The 25,021-nt window shown below is 42.4% G+C and overlaps 1 protein-coding gene across 10 annotated transcripts in view; it reads right to left on the bottom strand.

Annotated features, from left to right (window-relative positions):
- Nucleotides 1-6,985: 6,985 nt before the first annotated feature.
- The window catches only part of LOC120898686 (fasciclin-2), a 56,828-nt gene continuing 38,792 nt past the window's right edge, over nt 6,986-25,021 (bottom strand). For 5 of the 10 annotated variants that reach the window (XM_040304852.1, XM_040304851.1, XM_040304857.1 and 2 more), the window contains 5 exons: nt 23,768-24,968; nt 23,489-23,672; nt 11,974-12,175; nt 11,014-11,130; nt 6,986-9,617 (listed from right to left, as the gene is read on the bottom strand). In XM_040304852.1, the coding sequence (XP_040160786.1) occupies nt 9,479-9,617; nt 11,014-11,130; nt 11,974-12,175; nt 23,489-23,672; nt 23,768-24,968 (1,843 nt within the window). In that variant the 3' untranslated portion in view covers nt 6,986-9,478. Of the gene's footprint in view, nt 9,618-11,013; nt 11,131-11,973; nt 12,176-14,494; nt 18,146-23,488; nt 23,673-23,767; nt 24,969-25,021 lie in introns of those variants that run through there. The other 5 variants (XM_040304856.1, XM_040304858.1, XM_040304860.1 and 2 more) reach the window with 3 other exon arrangements.

Genomic DNA, 25,021 nt, shown 5'->3' with positions numbered 1-25,021 from the left:
GGTCGCGTCGCGTTCCCGCCAGTTCGATGTTTCACTTTGGGAGGCGGTTATTGTTTGCCTGCTTTTTTTTGCCTGTGTGTTGTGTGTCCGATTAGTGAAAGGATCCTGTTTAGGATATCCCCTTTTTTTTGGTCTTCAGTTGTTGCTTCCGGGATTTTCATATGATCCCACCGGTGTACGGTAATGCTAAATTTTCGCACCACCATTGGTGACCGACGATCGATCAACATCACCCAGGTTAATAGACCCAGGGTGAAGCTGCTGCTGCTGTTGCTGCCATTGGATGCTAATCCGCCTTCCCAAGAGGGCCAAACGCACACAATTCACACGTTTCCAAGAGAGAAACGAACGTTTTAATTTTATTCTCCTTGCTGCAGAACGAAGCAGGCCCGAATCGAGCAAAGGCCGATGATTGATCGGCGTCTGGCGTGTGTTCGTGTTCGTACGCCTCGCTGCTCGCTGCCATTCGTATTAGAATATATGTGTCCAATACTATAATTAAGTGTAAGGATTCTGGTGGATTCTGGCTTTCGTCCGTTTGCTTTTAATCTTTCGGAGAGGGTGGGGGGTACGTGACATTTTGACAGACGACGAGAAAAGCGGATCTCGATCGGGGAGTGAAGCATTCGCAGGGATGAAAGCCATCACTCGGTTCGTTGTGGTGTGTTAGGTGGAATGAATTTGGTTTTTCATTTTACATTGAAAAAAAGCACACAAACACAACACTGGAGTTTTCTATAAAAGGGAGATGTTTTACGCTGTCATCCGGGAGCGATGATCGATTGGTTCTGATGACAAAAGGTCGTTCTTTGCGTCGTTGCTAATCTTATAGACACACTTTAATACTGCATTATGGAAATTATGGATAAACCCTTAATACGGTAAATTAGGACCAAATTTGTACCGGGTGACGATTTGTGACCGTTTGTCAGATTATGTACGGGTTGGGATGGGATTTTTTATGGGCAACTTACCGTCGCTTGATGTGAATTTGTAGTTCAAATATTACAGTTAAAAAAAGATACAAATATTAAAATAAATACAAAAAAAAATACAAAATTTTGAGCAAGATAAAAATTTGCTCAAAACCGAACAATTCCTGCACCCTACGAATCGCAAGCGACGAACCGGAACCGTACAATCTAGCCAACTTCCATCAACATACCGATGTAAAACGATCCAACCAACCCCAAAAATGTAAAACGATCACTTCGCCTCTTCGGAAATGCTCGGTACTTGTGAGCATTATTGTTGCGCAAAACATCAATCTACTCAACCCCCGCTCCACTGGTTGGCACCCCAAAATGGCACCCCAAAAGCCGGCCCCTAAGTTTCATCTTTTTCGCTCTCATTTCCACTCCACCTCCCCCCCCCAACCCGTCGTCATTTGTCAGTAGTCTCGGCAGCATCAGCACTTCGGCGTGCAAGCAGAAGCGACGATCCCCGGTGGTGGTGTGCGTCGGGATGGGATTGAACGTTGGATAGATTGGTACGGCTAGATTCCTGACAGCTTCCAGCCGAAGCAATTCATTCCAGTTACAACGGCTGCCCCGCAGAAACAGTTGCCGGTGAATTCATTCAAACGGGTTGTTTTCACGATTTGTTGTTTGTGTTTTTTGTACATGTTTTGTGTGCATCTCTGAATCGAAGGTTGTGGTGAGCTCGAGCTCGTGAACCATTCGCATCCTTTTCCGGAAGTACGCAATACACACAAACAGCGCATGCCGGAAGCCAACATTAGTTCCTATCATATCCTATAATTGAGCCGCCGGCCGTGCTTTGCAAACCATCAATTGAAGGACGCTGTTTCTGATGCCAGTTTTGTGCACCTTTCGCAACACTGTGTGTTTGTGTGCGTTGCGATGGTGACAGTCGCAAACGATTGGCTAGTGTGTTACCATCACGTGCTGTCGCGAATTGAACTGCCAAGGACATACACAAAAAACACACACCAGCCAACCGAAACAACGCAAAACATGCACCGGTGATACAAATATCATTGCATTTACCGGTTGACTGCTGGAGGGATTTTGGTTGAACAGAAAAAACCCAAAAAAAAAAAATGCATCACACAACACATAGAACGATAACAGGACAAAACACGCAGGAATGCTGTTACTGCGCTATGCGGCCGGGCACGGGACGGTGGTTGCGTTTAGAATGGGAATTCCCAACAAAAAAGCTGACTCCCCTCGTCGTTTGACACGAGTGGAATTTACAGCGGCATAAATGAATTGAAAATGAAATTCCGTACAGGTACAGGTTTGAATGTGGTGATGTTGTTGGTGATGAAAAAAAAAACAGACAAAAATGGAACGAAAATGTTATTGAAATGTTTCTACATTAGAAACCGTTGTCGAGTGCACCAGCTATAATTCGATGAAACAGTCGCTACAACTGCGTTGCGTTTTGTGATTCGCAATAATTAATCTTCATTACAATCGGATGGTGCAACGGTTATGTTGTTGGAGTGTTTATTTTTTGTTTAATAAAACGGAATATTTTGAATTTTCATCCTTGATGACATGAAGGATGCTGCCGTGAGCTATGTAACGTAGTTGATTGTGCTTCAGATGAAATTGAACCAAAACTGTATTGTTTTGTGCTTCATAAATTTGAGAATGATACCTAACGAAAAGTACACTCCAAAAACGCATCACGTGTGTGCAGTTTGTCATACAAATTGCCTACAAATTGCGCCATATTTTACCATCAAACAGACGTTAACAACATCGATTGCGATTGCAGCAGAAATCCAGCGTGTTTGTTTCCTTCTGAACTTTTCCCATAGCATGATTGTATCATCCGTCAAGGATTGTACAATCCTTCGATTCATTCGATATTATTAACCGTTGTAGATTAGCTCCAAGGATCGCTCACTCCCCTAGGATAACGTAGATCGTTTAATGATTACTCCCCAGTTACCTTTTTTTACCGGAATCTTTCACCCGGAAAGGAACGCAAAACCTGTGTCACCGTTTGCTCATGAGCGTGCTATTACATATTCCAATTTTTATGATGGTCTTCCTGCGTCTGACGGCGACGACGAGGATGATGATAATGATGATGACCTTCGCGGTGATTGGCTCCGAGCGAACAATCTCAAGGATATGTGCGAAGATAGACACACCAGTGAGCAGTGCACTCTTATCGAGGGTAGAAAATCTGCCAAGGCCATGGAGTGTATGGGAAGTTTCATCGGTCGCGATGGCACCACCGTACCCACTCGTGGCCACTTTGTGGCGCTTTATAGCGTACGAAGATAAATAGCTATCTCGTGGATGCAGTGTTTTATTGCCAACACACAACTTGCTACGGTGGCGGAAGGATGGATGGGAAAGTGAAAGGGGAGGGAAGAAGCATCACTAAGGAAACGATCGATCATCGATGGGACTGGGTAAAGTGCCAGCGTTGCTGCTTGCGAACGATGCTTTATGGTCACGGAAAGCGGCCATTAATTTGCAATCAGGATTGATAATAAAAACTTAACAGGATGCACAGTTGTACCATGAGGTTACTTTGCAACAATTTTAAAAGAAGCGTTAAGAGAAGAAGAGTTAAGTGATATTATTTAGTTATTTCGAGTATCAATAGTAAGAGATGCGGGTGGTTCTGCAGTACAGTCGTCAACTCGCACGACTTAACAACCGGCTTCAAACATATCACCAATGTTAAATATTGATCTGCTGGTAGAATTATTTGTACACAACTCTTCGCCGCAGTATTTTCCCAGCACGCAGCAATGGATAAATAGGATCGAATAAAAGGATCAATAGAACTTTCTCCCTATTTGGATGATCTCCTATTACGATTCTTTGAGATTTAGTCCTTTCCTCTCGTATGATAAGAGCGTGTGATAAAGGCGAATGAGAGAGTATAATCTATCGATCATCCCATGCGAGAGAGAGAGAGATAGAGAGAGAGAGAGAGAGAGAGAGAGAGAGAGCGTGACAAATAGATAGACAGGAACGATTAGAAGGAAGGATTCAACATCCTTCTGATATTGATGATCTCTTGTTACGATACTTACGAATTTTAGCCCAATTTAGTAGCGTTTTGATTGGTCACAGCCCCCAAAATAAATGAAGGAGTGAGAGGAAGGATACACAATGCGTTCGTTGTCTTTTCTCTCATATGATAAGAGTGTGTGATAAATACCAATGAGAGAGTATAAGCTATCGATCATCCCATGTGTGTGAGAGAGAGAGAGCGTGACAAATCAATAAACAAAATCGGTGAGAAGGAGTCCGTTCTAGAAACGAATTGATTGGATGTAACATTACCACCACCACCAATGTAAGCTGCAACGTATGTGAAAGGAAAAAGAGAACGCTAGTGTACGATCACTGCCATCATCGCTATTACTTGGTGACTCTTTTGTTTCTCGAATCCGATCTCTTAAACCGATGGAGAACAACGTGGTTTCTGTCATTCAGATAAAAAGTATATCGTTTACTTAAGTGTTTCTCCTACTATCTATGATGCCCACGTAAAGCAAGTACGGAATATTCAATCCTTTCCGGAATCAAATAGACGAGGATGCTTGTGATACTGAACATGGATTATGATGCAGACCCAAGCTTCTAGCAGAACGACACGATCCTATTCGCCTTGGCTTGGGCATTATTAGCATTGAACTGGAAACGAAGCTAGTTTAACAGGGTAGCTCGTTTAGGAAGAAAATCAGTCCAGAATCAGAAACTCCTATCCGGATGATTTGCCTTCCGGGCCGGGCTGGAATAAACCACTTCCCAGAATGATGTATGAAGGATAAAACTATAAACCCGTTTAGTTGAAACACTACAAGCGCATCAAGTGGCAGGCACAGTTGTCGTTATCAGAGGGTCGTAATCAAGTGGATTCTTTCAGGATGGAAATAAAACTTTACATTCCCTTACCATTCAAAGGTATCCATTCAGCCTGAGGTTCTAGCAGCAACCAAGTGTTCAACTTCCCGGTTGGTCCAGTGGGTTGCAGCAGGTAGCAGCATCCTTTTTCCTTAATTATGTCTGTTAACCAAACCAACGGCTGATAGTTGGCTATTCTTTTTTACGAAACTTCGCCGACAAAAGCCACACATTTCCATTTTCCCCCGGAGGCTGCGTTGTATAGGCAAGCTACTACATTCTCACAATCGTTTTGCCATTCCAAGTGTGTGTGTGTGTTTTATTCCACTCATTTAAATTGCCGTTCACTATTTAAAGTGGGATGAATCGAAGGAAAAACAACAGCACGCAACCATCGCTGGGAAATGGGCACTGTTCCCCATGTCCATGTGAGAAAGAGATGGTCACGCGGTGGTGACTGTTCTTGAGAGCTCATCAGGCTCGAAAGCATTTTAAGGAAAAGCAACCTTAGCTCCCTGTGTTGCGTGCGGGAGTGTGGGTTCAAAAACCACACAAGGATAAAAAGAACCATCCCGGAAAACGGTTTGTGGGTTTCTGTTTAGCTCCCGGGGGTTTTACGGCCACATATTCCTGTATGTGTAGTGTGCGCTCTGCTCTGTATGTGTCCGTCTGCCTGTCTGTGTCTGTGGCCCGTCGTAAAGAAATCCGTTGGAGAATGTGTTCCCAATTTAATTTGCACCTTTCTGAGCTGCTCCTTCTTGCTGCTAGAAACATTTCCTTCCTTTGAGTGCGATCGTTTTCTAATGTGAAACTCCCATCGGAGGGCAATGGTTTGCTGGGTTTGCTGGGATAAAATTCTCCACACATCGAGATTTTTGCTCATTGGATTCATAAAAGGATGGTTTGGTCGTTTATTACCTTCCGTGGCTCTGCACTGCAAGGGAATGAAACGTTAGCAATCGTTGCGAACACCTTTGCCGTTCGTTCCAAAAGCTCAGCTTGAAGTACCATCGGCAAGCAATGGCCGGGCAGAACCTTCAGTGCAAACGCAGACGTTTTGCTTTCTGAGGTCGTCTGCAAGGATGTGTTGGAATTCAATTTGTAATCCTCATTACTATTATTCCTCTGTACCGATTGGTTGGGGTTTGGTTTGTAGGAGATCTCTGCAAGGAAGCTGCACTGTTGCCCCGTGAGACAACCCCAAGACTTTGGCGAACAGTGAACGAAAGATGGTTTTCAAACATTTGCTGTGAGTATCTCTCTATCTCTCTCCCGAAGGTACGTTCAACTTCATCCTCCTCTGGAAAGTTGCCCAATTCTACATTCCAAACGGCGAATTTTTGCACTATTCCCAGTACCCATTTGCGGTAAGTTAGTTTATTATCCCTGCTACTCGCACAGTAACACAACGGCGAGCGCAAGCAGAATCAGTCGAGTGTTTTTCGCGCGTTTGGTCGATATGGTGGAGGGGGGTGGAGGGGGGGAAGGGGCGCTTCTGTCGGAGTTGAGTACGGAATCGGAAAACTTGAAAGCTACTTGAAGTTTTGCTACAGCCGGTAGACACAGAAACAATCACACATACTGCCACTGCTTCAAGCGATATACTTGAAGTTGAAATACACGCCAAAATACACGAACCTTGGGACTTGGGACTTGGGGTCATTTGGAAAGGAAAATCCGATAATCGTTTTAGCACGGAGGGAAAATTCGCCTTATTCTTGCATGACTTATGGAGTGCCCTCTGCGTTTACGATATCCGTCGAGGTCACGAACCTGGATGGAGAGCTTGAAACGCAAAAATCAGTTTCAGCAAAAGCCTTCATTCGAAAGGTGGGTCGTGGGTTTCCACCGTTTTATGTCAAATGGTAATGGTAAGAGATAAGGCACAACACTGCAGTAAAACCCGCGGGACCATATAAACTTTAATCAGCCCGGAGAGCTAGTTGTTTTCTAGTTTTTAGTTTTGTAAACTAGTTGAAAGTAATTAGTGCTCATTCACACCAAACACGCAAACAGCGAAAACACGTAAAGAGACGATATAATATATACAAACAGAGGAGCAAATTACACTCCCCGAACTAATAAGCGGTCATCATTCTTGTAGCACACTACTTTAACATTCACTGAACAAGCTAAAGTTTGAGTAAAAAAAAAGGTATTTGTTTTGCTTTATTTTCGTTACCTTCGCTTGCCGTCCATTACACAGTTACCGAATATACATAATTAATAGTACTCATATAAATGGTTGCATTGCATTACTTCGCAAATAGAACGTAAGTTTACCTTTGCTGCCCGTGCGCATTGACGCACATTAAAACTATAACTCGTACTCGAACAGAATGAAGAATATCTATTGGGATGCAGCTCGGTGTCTAACGAAAAGAAACTGGCGTAAACTACGCGCTCTTTGCGTTACGTTTACGTTGTGAAAAGCAGAGATTGCGCGCAGTCGCGAGGAGATATGGGGGACAGTGGTTTGTAGATTATTAAGTGTTACTAAGAAAGCACATAAGTTACTATACAAAACCGTTACGGAAAAAGCACGAGCTCGTAATTGCTATATTGTGTGTAGCACTTTAGAGAAAATAGACAGCAATTGTACATGTTTTTTCCTTGGGACACCTAACGTCCCCGAAACGAACCGCGTGAAAATGAAATCTCTTTTGTAAAGACAATCGTACAAAATCGTCTTTGCTAGTATCCATCACTACAAGTCGTGTTGATTTGTTTAGGAAAAAGATAATCTCTATATTGTAAGATTTGGCGACTGTTTTTTGTCAGGTTTGGATTGTTTCGGTTGCAGTTTTGCTGGTGGTACACGTTGGGACGAGGTTAAGGTTATTATATAGGGTCGATCGCGTTACGGTGAACAGAAATGAGCATGAAATACTAACTAAACGCACCTTGTATTGGATGCATTCTCTCACCATCGCTGCTAGAGCGGGCCTTTTCCGTCTTAAATAACTATCTTTGATTTGTTACGCTTGATAGGACGCTCACTGCTCACGTGAGCACAGGTGGCCGTTCTATGCGCATGATTGTACATAAAAGTAGCAGCAAATCAGTTTAGCTCTAAGTACGATTACAGTGTAAAAGCACACATTGTCGCTAGGTTTCGAAAAGGAAAAGAATTTTCACTGTGAGCATTCAGATTGAGGCACCATATATCTCGATAAAGAGCAATAATGCATCGTGTAAGTATGTGTGTGTGTGTGTTCCTCCAATCACAAACGAATAGAAAAAAACAATGCAAACAAACAGATGGCGCAAACAACATCGAGCACGTGCTATTAATGCTCTTTCTGTTGTACGTTATATGAACCTTACACACTGTTTAAGTCTAATTATTTTAGCATTTTGGGTTTTTTGTTTTGTCCTACGCTTGACGAAGGCTCTCCCTCTCCTCTGCTTGTTCCTGTGTTTCTACGCATACTTCTCATACCTTTTTTAGCCTACCACCACGACTATACATTATCACATCACGAACACGGGTATAGCGAGTAAGTAGTTCGAATAAACTGAGAACGTGGAGAAATAAGAGGCACAAAACTGCAAACGGCAACAGAAAAAAAAAAACAGAATCTCTTTTCGCATTTTTGTTGTGTATGTTGGCTGCAGCACACAATATGAGTGACACAGACGATACGCAAAGAGACGTAAAGCCGCAGTAGTAGAACAGTGCTTACGAAACTTACGAACCTACGAATGCTGATTTTATGCTCCTTAGTCCTTATGGCTTAATACAGAGGGAAGAGGGCGAATGGGAGATTGGGTGAGGGAGGGCGTTTATGGCTGACACTAAATATTCTAGAGCTGTATTTAAATTCTGTATATCAGTGTTTTGCACGCACACTTTAGTAGCATTAATTTTTTTTTACACAAAATGTCTCGCTTTCAATACTTTCACGGTGTGTGTATGTGTATGTAATCATTTCCTTTTGTTTCGTACCCCTGTACCTTTGCCTTTAATTGGTTTTGGGTTTGGTTTTACATTATCCTGTTTTGCATTTGCTTACTTCTTACCCAAATATAGCTTAATTTGTTTGCAATCTTTTCGCTTACACTTACGCACGCGGCTTTCAGTTCAGTTTATGCGGGTTTATGGTCTTACAACGAGGCCTAAATGAATTAGTTTTGGTTTACGCATGCTCTCCCTTACCACCTCAATGGGCCGATTGGGATGGCCACTCTGGCTGGGAGTTCGTTTACATTCGCATACACGGCACATGCGTCATCATGCATCGTCCTGTTGCGGTACAGTAAATGTATATACGTAGCTACATCCCTTTTTACTCCCCACAAAACGGACCTAATCGTGGCACGGATGGTTTGTAATTTTTTAAGTTTTATGTCCTTATTTTTTGTCCAACTCCCACGCTTCATCCTGCAAGCGATGTATAGCAATAGCTATGATCTTACGAGAGCATTAGTTAATTGCCCTCTTTCTACCCCTTCTACCTGGCTCCTGGCTGACAACGACCTGGCCGGTTATGATGATGACGGTACACCGCCCATCGCGCATGGGATCGTGTCGTGCGAGGAGGACACAGGACGCGGAGTATTAGTAATAGCTGTAGTAGTTGCTGTTGGGTTCCACAAAAGAGAACAAAACGGGGTCCGCATCCGCAGAATTACACGGCCGAATTTTTGCCAATAATTTCACCGCTCCGCGAGTGTACGACGCGCCCATCATACTCGACGGAAGAGTTTACCTTCAGCGGTGATGCGGCGGGCTGTTGTGGTGTGTTGAGGGGTTGCTTTTCGTCTTCCCTGTAGATTTTTTTTTGTTGGTTTGATGACGGGTTGCAAAGTGAAACAAAACACAAACACAATGGGAAGAAACAATGTAGAAGAAGGGTTAATGGTACACGTTCGGAAGAGCTTGATTGCATTAGTAGTGGCAGGAGAGAGAGTATATGGACAGATGAAGCGAAGAAGGAGAAGCATTAGAAACATTCAAATAAACTACCAAAATGTGCTATTTTAAATAAAGTGTTAAAATCATACAGCAACATGCAGCTACAAAACCAATCAAATGGATTGATGAAACACTTTACCGCTAATGATATTGGCTGTGAGTGTATTATGTTATACAGAGCGTATCTGGTTAGTTTTTCGTTAAGTTTGTGCAAAGTGTGTTGTGGAATGAATTCAAAAATTTAAACTAATGCTTCTTTTTCCGACGGAATGTAACGCAGGTGTGCGGTAAAAATAAACGAATTAAAGAAAAACTTCAAAACTAAACTAGGGTAAATGAGGAAAATTATAAAAAAAAATACGAATAACAGTTGAAACCAACGGAATGCATTTAAAATTCAATTTAACCCCTTTTATGGGTTAAACGCTGCGGGGCTTGAACATGCCGTAGAATGTATATTCTAGTGTGGCAATGGGGAAAAAATAATCTCCAAACGCTTTGTGCACGAAGGTACAACAACAGAGGAGCAGCGCAGCATATGGGGATGCAAATTTGCATTAGCACGGAACAAGCAAAGGGATATGCAGAGCTCACCTTGCATTATAAGCACACAGCGTGTGTGTGTGTACGTGCATGTGCGAGGTAAGAATGATGAGGAATAGGGGTAGACGTACCAAGCAAAACTTTTTTCAAGTTTAATGCAATGCAATAAGTGGGGTAACTGATGCAAAAAATGCTGCTGCTTCGGTAGCTTTTAATGAGAATGAGTTTTTAAAAGCAAGGGAGGTTTTTGCGTTACTTTCATCGTAAAAAAAAAGATAGGATCTAGATTAAAATATGATGAAAGAAGAAATTCGACACGAACTGCCCTTATTAAAACAAATTTAAAATTCGTAAGCAACAAGAACGTTGAATATGTAAAGGGTGCGCACAGGAGTGCTCCAATTTCGTGCTATTCAAATGTGTGCGTGTGAAAGTTTGCATATTGCACCAAACAGGGAATCAATCGTAGATTGTGACAAGATAATAAAAAAAAAGATAAGAAAAATCTCACAATAAATTGTAATAAATGCACAAACAAATCAAGTCTTAAATCGCATGCAAAAACAAAACAAAAAAACGAAAAAAACTCTAACAAAACTAAACCAAAAGTGCATGCATATTCGTTCCCGCTCGTCGAAACTAAGCACACTTTGGCTGCAGAGGAAAAGCATGCGGCAGGTGGAAAAGTGTAGTGCGAAGGCTTACAGTGGCGTGGTGGCGCCCAGCTTTACAATCGGTGGCGGCAGCGGCAACGGTGACGGTGGACGCTCCTTGATCAGACTGCCACTGCAATAGGGTAGCGGAAAACGCCAACCGTAGAGACTTTGGTTGTGGTTATTTGTATTGTAGCGAAGCGGACGACACCACGGGACACACGGTTGTATGTGTGGTGGCGGTGGTTGGAGAATGATGGTAGTGTAAATATGGTCGTTGTTTCGGGGACATTTGTTTCAGGAGTTTTTGTTTTGTTTTGTTACGGTTGTTTTGGTGTGTGTGTGTGTAAATTGGGATGTTGTCAATAGAAAACAAGGACGCGTCGTCACAGGACACAGCACGCACAGACGTGTCCACGTGTAGTACAGCGCGTCAAAACGATGATGGTGACGGATATTGCACAACGCGCGAGTGTGGATTGATGGTGGTGGTGTGTGGGTTCGTGAACCATGTTAATTGTTAAAAACACGCGCACGCACACATACACACAGCAAATGTACAAATTGTGGAGCATGGAACATGGAGCAACATGGAGAAAGGATGAAAAAAAGAAAGAACACAATAGCACGGTGTGATGAAAAAGGAAGGGAAAATAGTTGTTTTGTGAGTGTATGTGTGTTGTAAATGTACGTATGTTAATTTACAGCCAATCACAAGCGCCCAGAGAGTTGAAAGCAAGGATCCTGCAGATAGTTGTGTAGCGATCCTTCCTTACAATGTGCGGCTCAGTGCGATTGTGACGACACAAACACAAAAAAGGTGTTAATATGTTAAAATGAGACAAAATTGGCCCTGAACCATGTGTTTAATAGCTCAACAACACAACAAAAAAAAAAACAAACTATTCACAAGAAGAATGGTGACGGATGAGTAAGAGAAAGGACCACACCGAAAATGGGGGAGGAGGGAAATGGGAATTGTGAACAGGCTCGAAAGGAGATGATAACTTACCTGCCAAGCTTGGCTTCGTCGTCCAGATCCGAGGGAGATCGCTTCGTTTTCCGGCACAGCGTGGCCAGTATGCCCAGGTTACCGAACGCGCAGCACAGCAGATCGGCGATGAGCAGCAGCAGCACGACGGATCCAATCACAATACCGATCACCGCAGCCGATGACAGCGTTGGACTGTCAACGCGCAGCACCACATCGATACCTGTGTGGGGTGGTGCGTTGCCATGACGATTCCCAAAGCGCAGTCGGCCCAGGACGATAAGATGAGATGCGTCGTGAAGGGAGAAATAAACGGTTAAGAAAGAGACAGAACACAGAGAGCAAGATTAGTTTCCCGGTTTTTGAAGGTTGAGAAAAGGGTCGCATCGTCGGTTAGTGAAATGTCCCCCCCAGTACCCCGGTATACACTATACACTAAGCAGAACGACCCTCCCCCCCAAGGGTGATGTTATTTGAATTAACAGCTCTGTATACAGCAGTTTCCGCTAGAGCAACGGGAAAGGAAGAAGGAGGATGCGCACGTGAATAGTTTGTGGCAGATCGGTAATGGAGGAAAACGACACAGAATAGAAACAAAGATAGGCGATCAACCAACGGAAAAGCACATTCGCTATATAGAGAAAGTTAAGGAAGAGTTCACAAGCAAGAAGACATGTAAGTTATATTATCATGTAAAGGTTGCCAACACACACACACACAAACTCCTTTCGTATTTACAGATCAAACTTAATTGCTAACAAGAAACCGTGCTGCTAGAAAGTTTTGCTACAAACATAGATCGAGAAACAAAAAAAAAAGTAATGTTCCACATTGCAGCAAACAGTAGCAGCGCAGGGACAGCTTTTTCAACACCGATTAGCTAATTAAAGCTAAAGAAAAAAATGTCCCAGCGAAAACGTTTTGAAAGTAAGTGTATAAAACTTCTTCACAAGGGATCAAGGGAAAACTATCCGATTTTGCATCCGTTTTGCGGGGAGTAGAGAGATGAATTTTGTGCAGGTAGTGGTGATGGTGGTGGTTTGCAAATCGTTTAAGTGTACTTATCACACTACACCACTTAAGCGCCCCCAAGGAGCCGTTTTTCTTAGTAAATGAGCGGGATGAAATGTTGAGGAAAAGATAAACAAAAAATAACAAAACAACAAGGTTACATTCATGCAAAACAAGCCAACAATTTAACACATACACACAAACGCAACGACATGCTTAGGAGTTTATTTCCTGTTTTCCAAGCTGAGTGGTGGTGACGTTGAGTAATGTTTTGGCGTAAGTAAACGCGTGCCACATACACGCACGGCACGTATGGTGGAGTTGTGGTGTAATGATAGTGTGTTGATGTTATCTTTTCTTTGAATTCTTAAATCATTTTTGTTCTCAATGATTTTAAAGCATTTTTTCCATGGACCGATTGATGAGAATGTATTGTTATTTGCCTCTGAAGGTCTGTGAAAGTTTGGTGTGTGGAATTGCTTTTTTGTCCAACGATTTGCCGGTGGTTAAGTTTGATTGTGAGTGTTTTTAAATTTGGTGAATTGGTTGTCCTGTAGACTCCAAGCTACTGTAACGATTTCTGTTACTATGTGTTATTGTTTGGTGGTTATGTTGAGTGAGTGAATTTATTTCGTCTAAAATATGGATCTTTGCTAAGAACGCAACGTTTCGCATTAAATAATTTTGGTGTTTACGGGTGTTTGAGATGGTAATAATGTAATAATTCGCTTTCCTTCTTTATGTAGTTTTTTTCCCCAATTCTAACGGACATTCTGCTACAAGTAAAACACACAGAACATATTTACAACCATTCATCCAAAGTTATTGTGGAAAGAAGTAATTTCGTTATTTAATGGTTAAGTAATTGAAAGTTTTTTTTGTTGTTGTTTGAGTAATTCTAATAAAAACGCCATAGAGAACGAGGAAGAGAGAGAGAGAGAAGTGAGAGTGAAGAACAGATGCAAGAAAAATGAGAATTTAGAACAGTTTGTGTTCCAGTAAGTGTGTGGTGGTTGGTGAAAATTAAACGCTTAGTTTTTGGAAACTATTAGAACAAGTGGTTAGATATAGTTCGGTGATATAGCTAAGACAGAAACAAAACGTTGTAAACTAAACTTTGGATTTAGGGGTGCTACAAAGAACGCTATAACAAGTTTTAAGTTCGTTTTGGGGTGTTGTGTTTGTGGGTAAATAAACTTGATTTTGCATAATTACCTTTTCGTTTTCGGACCCTAAGCGTTGGCAAATATATGAGAGGATGGTAGGTGTGATGGGAAGAAGCTTTTAGGCACACAAACGCACACGTACACACACACAAACACAAACCTCTCGCAGATGGAAGGAGGGGAGTTAGATGCGCCGCTTTGCGTGTTCTTGTGCTACATTTCGTTTCCCTCAATTTGGCAAAGAAATTAATATCAGTTTTAGCGGAAACACTGTAGGTGGGCAGCATGTAGTTTATAAGTAAATGGTTTTATGTGTTGTCTGTCACCATAGCAATCAAATTAGTGGATAGGTACAGCACAGCACCTTTGTTTTGTATGTGTGTGCGTGTTTTATTAGTTAGACGGTTTTGATGATGTAGTTTGATTTTATTTCATGGTTTCACCATTCCACAGCTACGAATATAATTAATTGTTATTCTCTATAATGGTCTCCCACTGGAACCTCTGGTTATGTACAAGCAGAATACACACGTCCTCACCCCTCGTCCTATGCGCGTCTGTTACATGAGCTAAGTGTTGTTATAATTTTCATTCCAACCATCTTCTTCTAGCGAGCTCTTAATCTGATTTTATCTTATCTAAATCGGTTAGGCTAGCATATTCACGTCTACAAAGACTTTTTTTTCAAAAACAAACGCATACACAACACACATATAACAAGCCGTCACCATTTTTTGCAAAGATATTCCATTTTAGTTGACTTTTTCCACACATTTTGGTTTTTGCTATTCGTTTCGCTCATTCGGTATGCATACACTGTGCGGAAAAAAAGCGTTACAACTGCGTAACAGTTTAACATTCTTCTCCATTTGACCTTCTACTGTAGTTGACTTTTTCACTAATTTTGCTACTAAATCAGCTCGGAAAATGTTTTTTTTTTTATTTGCGGGTGATCGAACGATTTTGATTATCCTTTTTTCTATATGTTTCGTTGTAGTGAAATTCGACACTCCTTTTCACATCGCTATTCTCATTTTCTCACAGAGCCACACTGCTACACACTTTCTCTTACTGACTTCGAGCTAAAGTGACTACACACGCAGTAATGTAGGAACTTAAAACCTTCTTTCTTAATTGCCCTCGCTCCCAGCATGACGAACACGCTTGGCTGCTGAAAAGGAATCAAACCACTTATCTATATGCTCACTTGCAATCCGTTTTGAATAACAAAACAACAAGAGTTTATTGTCGTTATAGGTGTGCAACGCGCTTACCATTACCGTCATTCGGTGCACCATATTCTCATCGTATGTACATAATGTGGCTTTGAGAAAGGGATACAAAAGCGCAGGAAAAACATCTTTCCAACATAAACTTGTTCAATTTCAATGGGAATGTTTTGATGATGTGAGTGGGAAGAATAATTGTATTATCGTCTTTATCCCATTGACCTTTGACCTTATTTTTGTAGTGTTTACCACTGACTTTATTTAAAAGTCGTCGTGGTACTGTTCACATGCAAACCACATCAGCTTATTTCAACATTAGTTTGCTTTTCCAGGACAAATGAAAAATTATTATTTCCATGCCCAATTATTGGCTTTTATTGCACCAATGTTTTGGAGGTACAAAATGGTGAAGTTGGCAATAAATAGGAATCAAAATTAAACAGTTCAATCCAAATTGAGCTTTAATGATTTCTGAGAATTATCTCTCATGGTAATATGGAATTAAATACTATTGGCAGTGAATATATGTACACAGCTACTGTTTGACGATACTGACGTATGTACATCGAAGGAATTGATTTGGTTAATAATGCCCATCGTTTTATTTCAAATAAAAATAATGTTGCTTGTTGCTTTCTTCGCATTGAGCCTGCCCTTGTTTGTTGTTGTATCACAAAACTGCAAGAGCAATGTGTAATTCACCGCGGTGCAACAAAGTGATCTACTACTCTTAAATTGACTTCAATGTAAGCCTCTGTCGGTAAATCGATGAGCAGCGCGAACGCGGTTTAGGTGGCAGTGTCTGCACCAACTCAACATCGTGTACAACTCAACTTGTAATAAACATTTGCACTAAGCTAACACATCTACACACTATTGTTATATTGACTCTGTACGCTCGCTAGTACACACGCTAGTTTGATCATTGTTGCTTCTTTACCATTTGTCTACTCTAATGCTAATATTTCGTCTATATAGTTCGATCGGTTAAACATAAAACATACAATAACAGTTGATGCTCTACAACTACATAGAGCCGTCCTTCCAGTCGCACCGTTTCCGTCGCGCGCGTTCTAAACGCAAGAATGCAACGCTATCAAATCACCGAAGAAATTCATAGGTTTACAATAAAGTCAAGGCATTGGAAATGAATCCCTTTTTCACACTAAAGCCGTTTTTTCCCGATTGATTTTGAATTTTAGTTTCGCTCTTAAATATGCATCCAAATGACAGAGATTAAAGTCGTAATTAAGCTCATTTTGTTATTACAGATAGTGAGAAATAGTAACAGTTGCGGAAAGCACACAGTCGGGTGTAGTATACCCATTTCCACCTTGCCTCGCGTCTACTGCAGCTTTGTGTTTCATTCTTTCTTGTCCTGTTGTTATCACGCAAACTAACAAAAAATCTTTTAGAAGAAAACGTTCGGTAGGGTTAAACAGTCTCAATGCTTTACAAGAATGGTTTCATTGGTATACAGCAAAAAGGGTTGTTTCGTCTTAAAAATCAAGAATCTTATTATTATTTATAGCTAATCGGGTTCATCAAGCATCAATGTTAAAACAATTTCCGCTGGAAAGTTAGTGAACAAAATAGAGAGTAGTAGTAGGAAGGCGCTTTTGAAAAGAGTTTGAAGTAACCATTCACCGGTTTGCTAGAACAAATGTTCAATAACAAAGCAAAATGCTTAGAAAAAGGGGGACTTTAACTCACCTTTACAAAACACACTTGGCGCGGAGACATTAATTCGGAACTGCTGCAGTTTCGCTGTTTTGCTAATTTGAGCAGCGTGTTTTGTATGATATACTTTTTGAAAGCTTTTTTTTCTTCTAAATTAGTATGACATGTCAATAAGAAGTACAGTACTATTATAGCACTTATAGAAAAAAAAAAATCCAAAACTTTCCTGTAAAAAGGAGCGTAGGAGTTTTCCAACATCGGTATGTAAATCGTATATGTACCTGAATGCAATTAGCATATGATGGGCTGAATGTTACAAATAGTCTGTAAACCACAGTGCCTAGACATTGATCACTGTTGTTTGTTGTTGTTCGATAGTCATATGTCAATCAAATAAAAGACAGGATGCATAACAATCTGCTTAAGGTGGGTTGATTCGTTAATTTTTACGTGTAAATTAGTCAGATTTTCTGCTCACCTTTGAAGTGCAGTATCAGTTTATCGAAAGCAAAAAGGAAAGAAAGATAACAGTCAAAACACATCCGCCCTCTCTTTTGCGTCCTATTTTCGTTGGTTCTTCAAGATCGTGTTGAGGGTTGTAATCCATTTTTGTTCTACTAGTTCTGCCTAGCTATTTCAGTTCCGACGTATTTCCCATTCTCACACGGAGAAATGAACACTGGGAGAGTATTGTTTACCCCGTCATTGATTGTTCATTGAACATTACCGATCGTCATTAGCTAACTTACAATAATCCTTACGATGCACTACTACCCTCTAAAATCGATCGTTTCAAAATCACTTCATTGTTACTACTGGTACTATGACAATGCTCTGCGCGAACATTACTATCGATGGGTGTTTTGGTGGTACTGTTGCTGATGTTGGTGCTGCTGCTGCTGCTGCTGCGGTTGCTCCTGTTGCTGGTGGTGTAGGAGATCCTGCTACACGACGTGCTACTACTACCACACTCCATGCTGGCACTGATCGTGGCTACCACCGTTGGCAGAGCTGTAAGGACGAAGGACCAACACAACCAGCACCACCACCTGCATCCTCCTCCTTTGCACAACAGCACACTCCCACTACCACCAGTGTAATAATTATCTACAGAAGGAAATCCAATCACCATCACCCGCCCCCAACACGTTTGTTTGGCGTTGGCGAAGAGCAGGAGGGTGAGGTCGGGGGGTAAGGTGCAATATTATGCATGGTAGAAGGGGGCACACACACACATACACACACGCAAAAACACACCCATACACGTTGATATGCCCGTGATATGGGGTTTGATGAAAGTTAGTAGGAGATCGGGGAATCGTCCCGCCCGGCAGATTAGCGTGTACCAAAGGAGGCGAAGATACGTACGTTAGGGGGAGAGAAAAAGAAGAAAGAAAGAGAGAAAGAGAGAAAGAGGAACAATAAGAGAAAGAAAAAAGGATAGTTTATCCTTGAATCAGTGATCATCTCCTATTGATTCCAATTCTCTACTTTTTGCTACATTGGCTTTGGATTGGATTTGTATATATATATATCGCTACAATACATGGAAACAGGTGTGTGGGTTATTTGCTTTCGCTAACGCTGTGTTGTGATCGCGATAAATTGCTGTGAAATACGGTACGGAACGTAGCATAACTACATAGAAACGCTATGGTTCAACATGCAAACAATAATGCAGTTTTCTCCCAAACCTTCTCGGTACTTGTGTACTTATGCATTATCTCTCCTAACGATAGTGTTAGAATTTAGAAATCACTTTGCAGTTGGAATTGTATTTGTATTTAATTTTAAATTTTAGCAGTCCAATTGGTCCTATTCAACGAGCTCATATCGTTAATGAGGAGAAACAAAACACAAGAAAATAGTAGAAAAGATATTCACCAAAATGTTATGATTTTACACTACGATACAAATGGAGTTACACCGACATTAAAATTTAGGGGAATAAAATATGTTACAGTGAGGTTTTATATTAACCGTGTTATGTATTTTTGCGACTGTTCAGAGTCCTATTGTCTGAGGTATTTCGTTGTTTAGCTCAAGCATTGTTGAAATCGATTGAATAAAATTTATAAAAAAAGTATTTGTAAACTACATAGATTTTTAAAGGATTATACTACACACGTAAAAGCTTCTAAACTACTGCCTAGTGACACAGAACAATGTAATACCTAACTAATGAAAACAAATAACTTATTTTACAAAATGTAGAGCTGGAAAAATTCGTTTAATTCGCTTAACTTAAGTCTTGGCGCAAGGGAAGCAGACTCTATCGTTCGACGGGCATCTAACGTTTATACATTTTATCACGTTAAAACAGATCGCGTAGAAAGCGCGACAAGCGACAATTAGCCGGGCATACAACAAAGTATTCCGCTGCAACTTAGTTAACTGTGTTTATGTCAGCATCGTCATGCCGGCGGGCGTCAAGAACCAAATGAACGTGCACAAATGAGTGCAAAAATGTCTTCGTCCATTCGATTGCGGTGAAAGGGCCACAAGCCGCCAGGCCATCCGGCCCCAGCTACCATAAACTCCGCGTTCTATCGGGCGATAAAATAAATAAACAATATCGCGCACAAATAAGCTGAATTCCTTCCCACAAGAGACCGATTTGGTCGATAAAAAGGGAGTCGCACCACAGTGCGACTATTCCTAGAACACCCACGACTCGGATCGGGTTGATACTTAACAGCAAGAGTATGGTGGTGGCGAGCGATGATGCTTGATTCCATCGCTCGTGGGAGATGTGAACGGGTGTGGTCTTTACTGATGCTCATTTAAATGATATGCCCTTCGCGATAGGAGATAGGAAGGAGACAAAGAAAGGGTTGAAGGGAAGCAGCGGCACAGCAGCACGGCTGCACGGATATTAGTGGCCGGAAATTAATTTTCGCCAAAAATGGGACTACAAACACACTTGAAGCGCTTGTTTTGGAATGGAAACTCCGCACCACCAGCTCCTAAGAAGGCGAAATGAGGAGAATGGGCAAAGCAAAGTGGAAGCAATAAAAAGAGTGTGCATAGCATAACGTTAGAGAGCATTTTTTGTGTGAGTGCACAAAACCATACTACAGAGAATCGAATGGCGTAAATTGAAATTCCGAAAAGCAAAAGAAAAAAGCATACCCCGCCCCGGTCGGAACCGAAAAAGTAAAATGGCAACTTTTTGCGAAAATAAAACACGAAACATAAAACTTGCTCTGTCCTCCTTGGCGAGGGGGGGACGATGTTGCGATGAACAGGAAACACGAAATCAAATTAGACACGTCGCCGAAGGAAGCAGGGCGAATGGTTACCCTTTCTTGCAAACTTTGTTTAATTTGTTTAATTAGCGAAAATCTAACGCAACAAGAAACATCGATCGTAAAAGCACACAAACAAACACATAGATGATTAGCGTTTCCTGTTCTCACCGTTCAGCAGACGCGATAATAAAACAAACATAATACAACAGTGAATCGAAAGCAACGAAGGAAAAGCACGGTTAGCGAGAAAACAGGGTGGAATTTGTTTGTTTAAAATATTGTTCAAATTTATTATCATCCTTTCTTGTTTCTTGTTGCGAATGTATCGTTATTCTTCGTCCCTTGGCATTGGGCCACTTCACCTTCTACTGCACGCATTGCATTCTCCACATTGAATTTCCGTTCTACACTGTTCCGATCACGAGTGAGCATTTTGCGAAAGGATGATAACGGGAAGGGGCAGTTTGTATTCCCTTCGCTCTCTGTTCTGCTCTGTTCCCTACCTTATGTACTACTATACCGGTGTGCACACACACATTTCGGGCCACGATCATCGCTACAACCCTGCATCCACTCACAAAAGTGCAACATTCCGAACGGAGCGCAACGAGACGAATGTAGTGAGATGGAGGGGCGCATTTTAAAACGAAATTAAATACAAAACTTCTAAGAGGATAAAACGAATCTAATTAAAAACTATCACGAAGGATTTCGGTGCATCCTTGATCCTCGGGCCCTGCCTGCCGCCCCTTCGGGCGATGTTGCCCCGCCTTGCGCGCGTTCTACCGCCTTTGCTTAAGTGAGAGCGGAAGGTACTGTGTACGGACACACTGGGAGCTAAAAGAGCATTCCTCGCGCGGGCAATATGTAATGTACGTGGTAATAATGTATTATTGCTAGACGCACTACGGGATGAAAAGTGAAAAAAAGAGTGCACAAAAATCTTCCGCTTGGAATGCGACACCGTGCAAAAGCTCGCAGCAAAGAACGAGGGAATTTTTCATTTAGTGTAAAACGATGCCAAGCACCATCATGACTCGATAGCGGGGAAACATCAAAACACACCAACTGAGCGCGGACACACGCGTTATAAGAAAAGTTTTTTATATGCGAAAAAATTATTTCAATCAAGCCAGTACACTCGCTGGTAGAGTGATGCTTAACAGCATCGCAAAAAGAATGCAAACATCTAGCAACATCGCGCACGAGCACGCGCGCGCACACATACAACTGTGAGAAGCTAAAGGAAGCAACACGATTGTGTCAGTAAAATGTGGACCTTACAACAGGACACGGCTGCTAGCGAAAGGCAGTAGAGATGAGTGTGTAAAACCGCACAGCACGGACAGACAAAGGTAGAAAAGAACGAGAAACAGTGAGAAAAGCTTTAAACATGATGAAAGATCGACATGAAAAAAAAAAAACATAACAAGGGCGTCAAGTGAAAAGAAAGAGTGAGAATGAGTGGTGAGAAAATGAGAATAGATCGACAAACTGATAACAGCATAAACCAGCATCCGTCCGTCATCATCATTAGCAGTCTGCAGTGTGCGCTATCAGACGCGCCTGTTTGTGTATGTGTTAACGAGCGTTCCCGTGCTTTATATGCCATTTGTTTTGCTATTTCTTGCCGTTGTCTCTAATTCGTCTCCTAAACATTGTACACTTTCTTTGTGTTCTTATCGTCAGTTTTTAGCTACACTTTACATTTCTTACACTTTTATGTGCTCAGTTTGCAGAATCATTTTGAAAAATTTGCATGAATTTTGATGCAAACGCGTTGAAAGTTGTGCAGTTTACAAAGTCCGGAGGTTGTTAGCTAGACACCGATCAAAATGTGAATATAATTTTACGTTTTACAATCCAATGTTCTGCTGCAGTTTTGTATTAATGTTGTGCTTAACTCGTTGCATATTTCCCTTCCGTTTTTATCGCCTTTCGGTAAATGATTCTGCTTTTGATTGACTGCGATGCGTTTGCACTTTTCCTGTATAATTAAGCTCTCTTATTTGTTGTAAGGAATTGCATTTCGTGAAGTGCGTGCGCACACACAGCGCTAAAACTAACGCTAAATTCGTTCTAAATATATGCAATGCACAGATTTGTTACGTGTTTTCGATGATTTCGATTCGTTTTTACGACAGTATTTTATTCATTTGCAACGGAACGGAAAAAGGGATATAAAACAATGCAATGTAAAACCCGTACACGGTACACCATTTTCAACCATGTTCAATTCAACGAACTGAAGGTAAAGCGTATAATTCGTAGCGAACGAAAAAGAGATTCACGCATTCACAAATTAGCGATTAAGTTGTCGAACAAGGTATTCTAAAAGATAATATATCTACTAAAAAGATTGAGAAAATGGAAAAATAGCAAGAGCAAAAAACAACGATCTTAAAATACAATACATCGTGTGTAATTGGAGTTTTTGTTTTGTTTAGCTGCACTCGTATTTTGTTTTTTACTTTACGAATTATATATTACACAGTTTGTATAGTAAAGAATGTAATTAACAGTTTGCTAAACGCTTAAATACTACGAGCATACAATGATGGGCAAGTCAGTTCGCTTGTTTCTTTTGTTCGACTTCTTTTGTCTGTCGCGATCGTTCGTTGATCTTTGAGCGAAAAATAATTCACGGTGCATAAAATTATGATAAAAATTTGCTGTTCAAGCAATGTTTACAGTCCAAATGAGTGTTTAATTCTACAAAACAAAAAACGTTGTATTTTCCGGGCAGCCAGTGAGTGGCTTAGAAATTTTGGAGTCAACAAATTAATTTGTTTTATTTTGGGGTACGCCAATTTCAAACATCGGAAACGATTGACAGCGTTTCGTTCGTTCGTTCGTCACTTCACGGAAAGGGGTGGCTTGTGGTACGTCCCCCCTTTGGCAGCACTTGTGGCCAGGAAGCAAAAAAAATAAAATCACGCAACATGTTACCCAGTGACGGATAAAACGTTTGCGCAACTAGCCAAAATAGTAGCAGTAGCATAGTAGTAGTAATAGTAGTAGTAGTAGGTATAGTAATATCGAAGCAATTAAACGAACACAAATCTACACACAAACGAAACAGTCAACAACAGCAAAGTAACGTCCGTAGGCGAGCCGGCGAGCGTGCTGGCCGACGAAAAGCCACCGAAACCGGCCGGATACACGTCATAGGTAGTGCCTAGGGAATGGTCGGACTCACCTCGTGCCGTCTTCATCAGTACGTGGGCCGGCTTCGAGAAGCCGATCGCGTTGTGCGCCATCAGCTCTATCCGGTAGTAGGTGTCGGCCTGCAGGCTGCGCATCTCGTAGTTGGTCATGCGCGCAATGTCCTGCTCGATGCAGTGCTCCTCCATCTCAGTCCAGTAACCGTTCACCTTGGTGCCCTGTGGTGTACGATGAAAACGCAAAAACGAAACAACGAAAGAAAAATTGTCAACATTATGACGCTCATGGCGTTCGCCACCTATGGTCCACTTACCGGACAGTACTTGATGCGGTACATATCGATCGGCTCACCGTTGTCCACCGGTATGCTCCACCGCATATCGAAATGGTCCGCGTACGGCGAGGTCACGATGGGGTCACTGTCTTCCTCCTCATCCTGGATGGGTGTGTGCAGGATCCGGGGCGTTTCCGGTTCGGAGCGGCGCGGTGTCGATTGATCGACGTACGCACCCCACTGGCTCAGCCCGACCACGTTGCGTGCGGCAAAGCGGAACGAGTAGGCGGTCTGGGGCCGCAAACCCTCCACAATGTACGGGCTGTCGGGCGACCAGGTGCGGTTGAGCGCAAAGTTCCAATCGCTCTGGAACTGTTCCTTCCACTGCACGGAGAACGCGGTCAGCGGTAGGCCGGGCTCGACCGGCGGTGCCATAATGTCGAACGTGATCGAGGTCGCACTGACGATGCGCGGTTTCGCTTGCGGCACCATTTCCGGGATGCGGGCCTCCCGCAGCTCCATGATGTGCTCCGCACTGCCCAGCCTGTTGTTGGCCACACACTTGTACGCCGTGTAGTAGCGACGGTCGCGCGGCGTAATGATCAGATCGCTGCGCAGTCCCTCGTTTTCGATGCGCAGGTTCTGATCGTACAGATCCTGTATGCGGCGATCGTTGAAGCGCCACTCGATCGTGGCGTTCGGGATGGCTTGGGCGAAGCAGCTCAGATTGGCCGGCCGTTCCTCCCAGGTGTAGACGGGCGGTAGCGCTTTCAGATGGTCGAAGATTGGCCGATACTCGACGGTAATGTGACCTACCTTGAACGCCACATCGCCCCGGTTGCGTGCGATACACTCGTACAGACCGTCGTCGGTGGTGGCCAGCTTCGAGATGCGCAGCGTACCGACCGTTTCGCCCTTCTCGTCGTCGGTCGACTGTTCCAGTATGATGCGATCGTCGCTGACCTGCAAACCGATGGAGTACTCCTCCACGGTGCCGTACCGGCGGAACGTAATCTCGGGCGCGGGGCGACCGAACGCTTTGCACACAAACACGGCCTCCTCATTCTCCGACACAGTGATGTTGATAAATTCGATAATTTTCGGCCGGATTAACACGTTCAGTTTCATCACCGACTCGGACTGGCCGGCCGGATTGCGTGCGATACAGGCGTAGTTGTCGTGGTCCTGCTGCTCCACCGTGCTGATGTCGAGCTGGCCAGTGATGGAGTTGACGGAAAATCTGTCCCGGGAAAAGCACACGGATGGTTGTTGGCGATTATTAAAACATGCATT

Source organism: Anopheles arabiensis, chromosome 2, assembly GCF_016920715.1.
Source record: "Anopheles arabiensis isolate DONGOLA chromosome 2, AaraD3, whole genome shotgun sequence".
Taxonomy (NCBI): domain Eukaryota; kingdom Metazoa; phylum Arthropoda; class Insecta; order Diptera; family Culicidae; genus Anopheles; species Anopheles arabiensis.
Note: the sequence above shows the minus strand (reverse complement) of the source record. Positions and strands in the feature narration are given on the sequence as shown.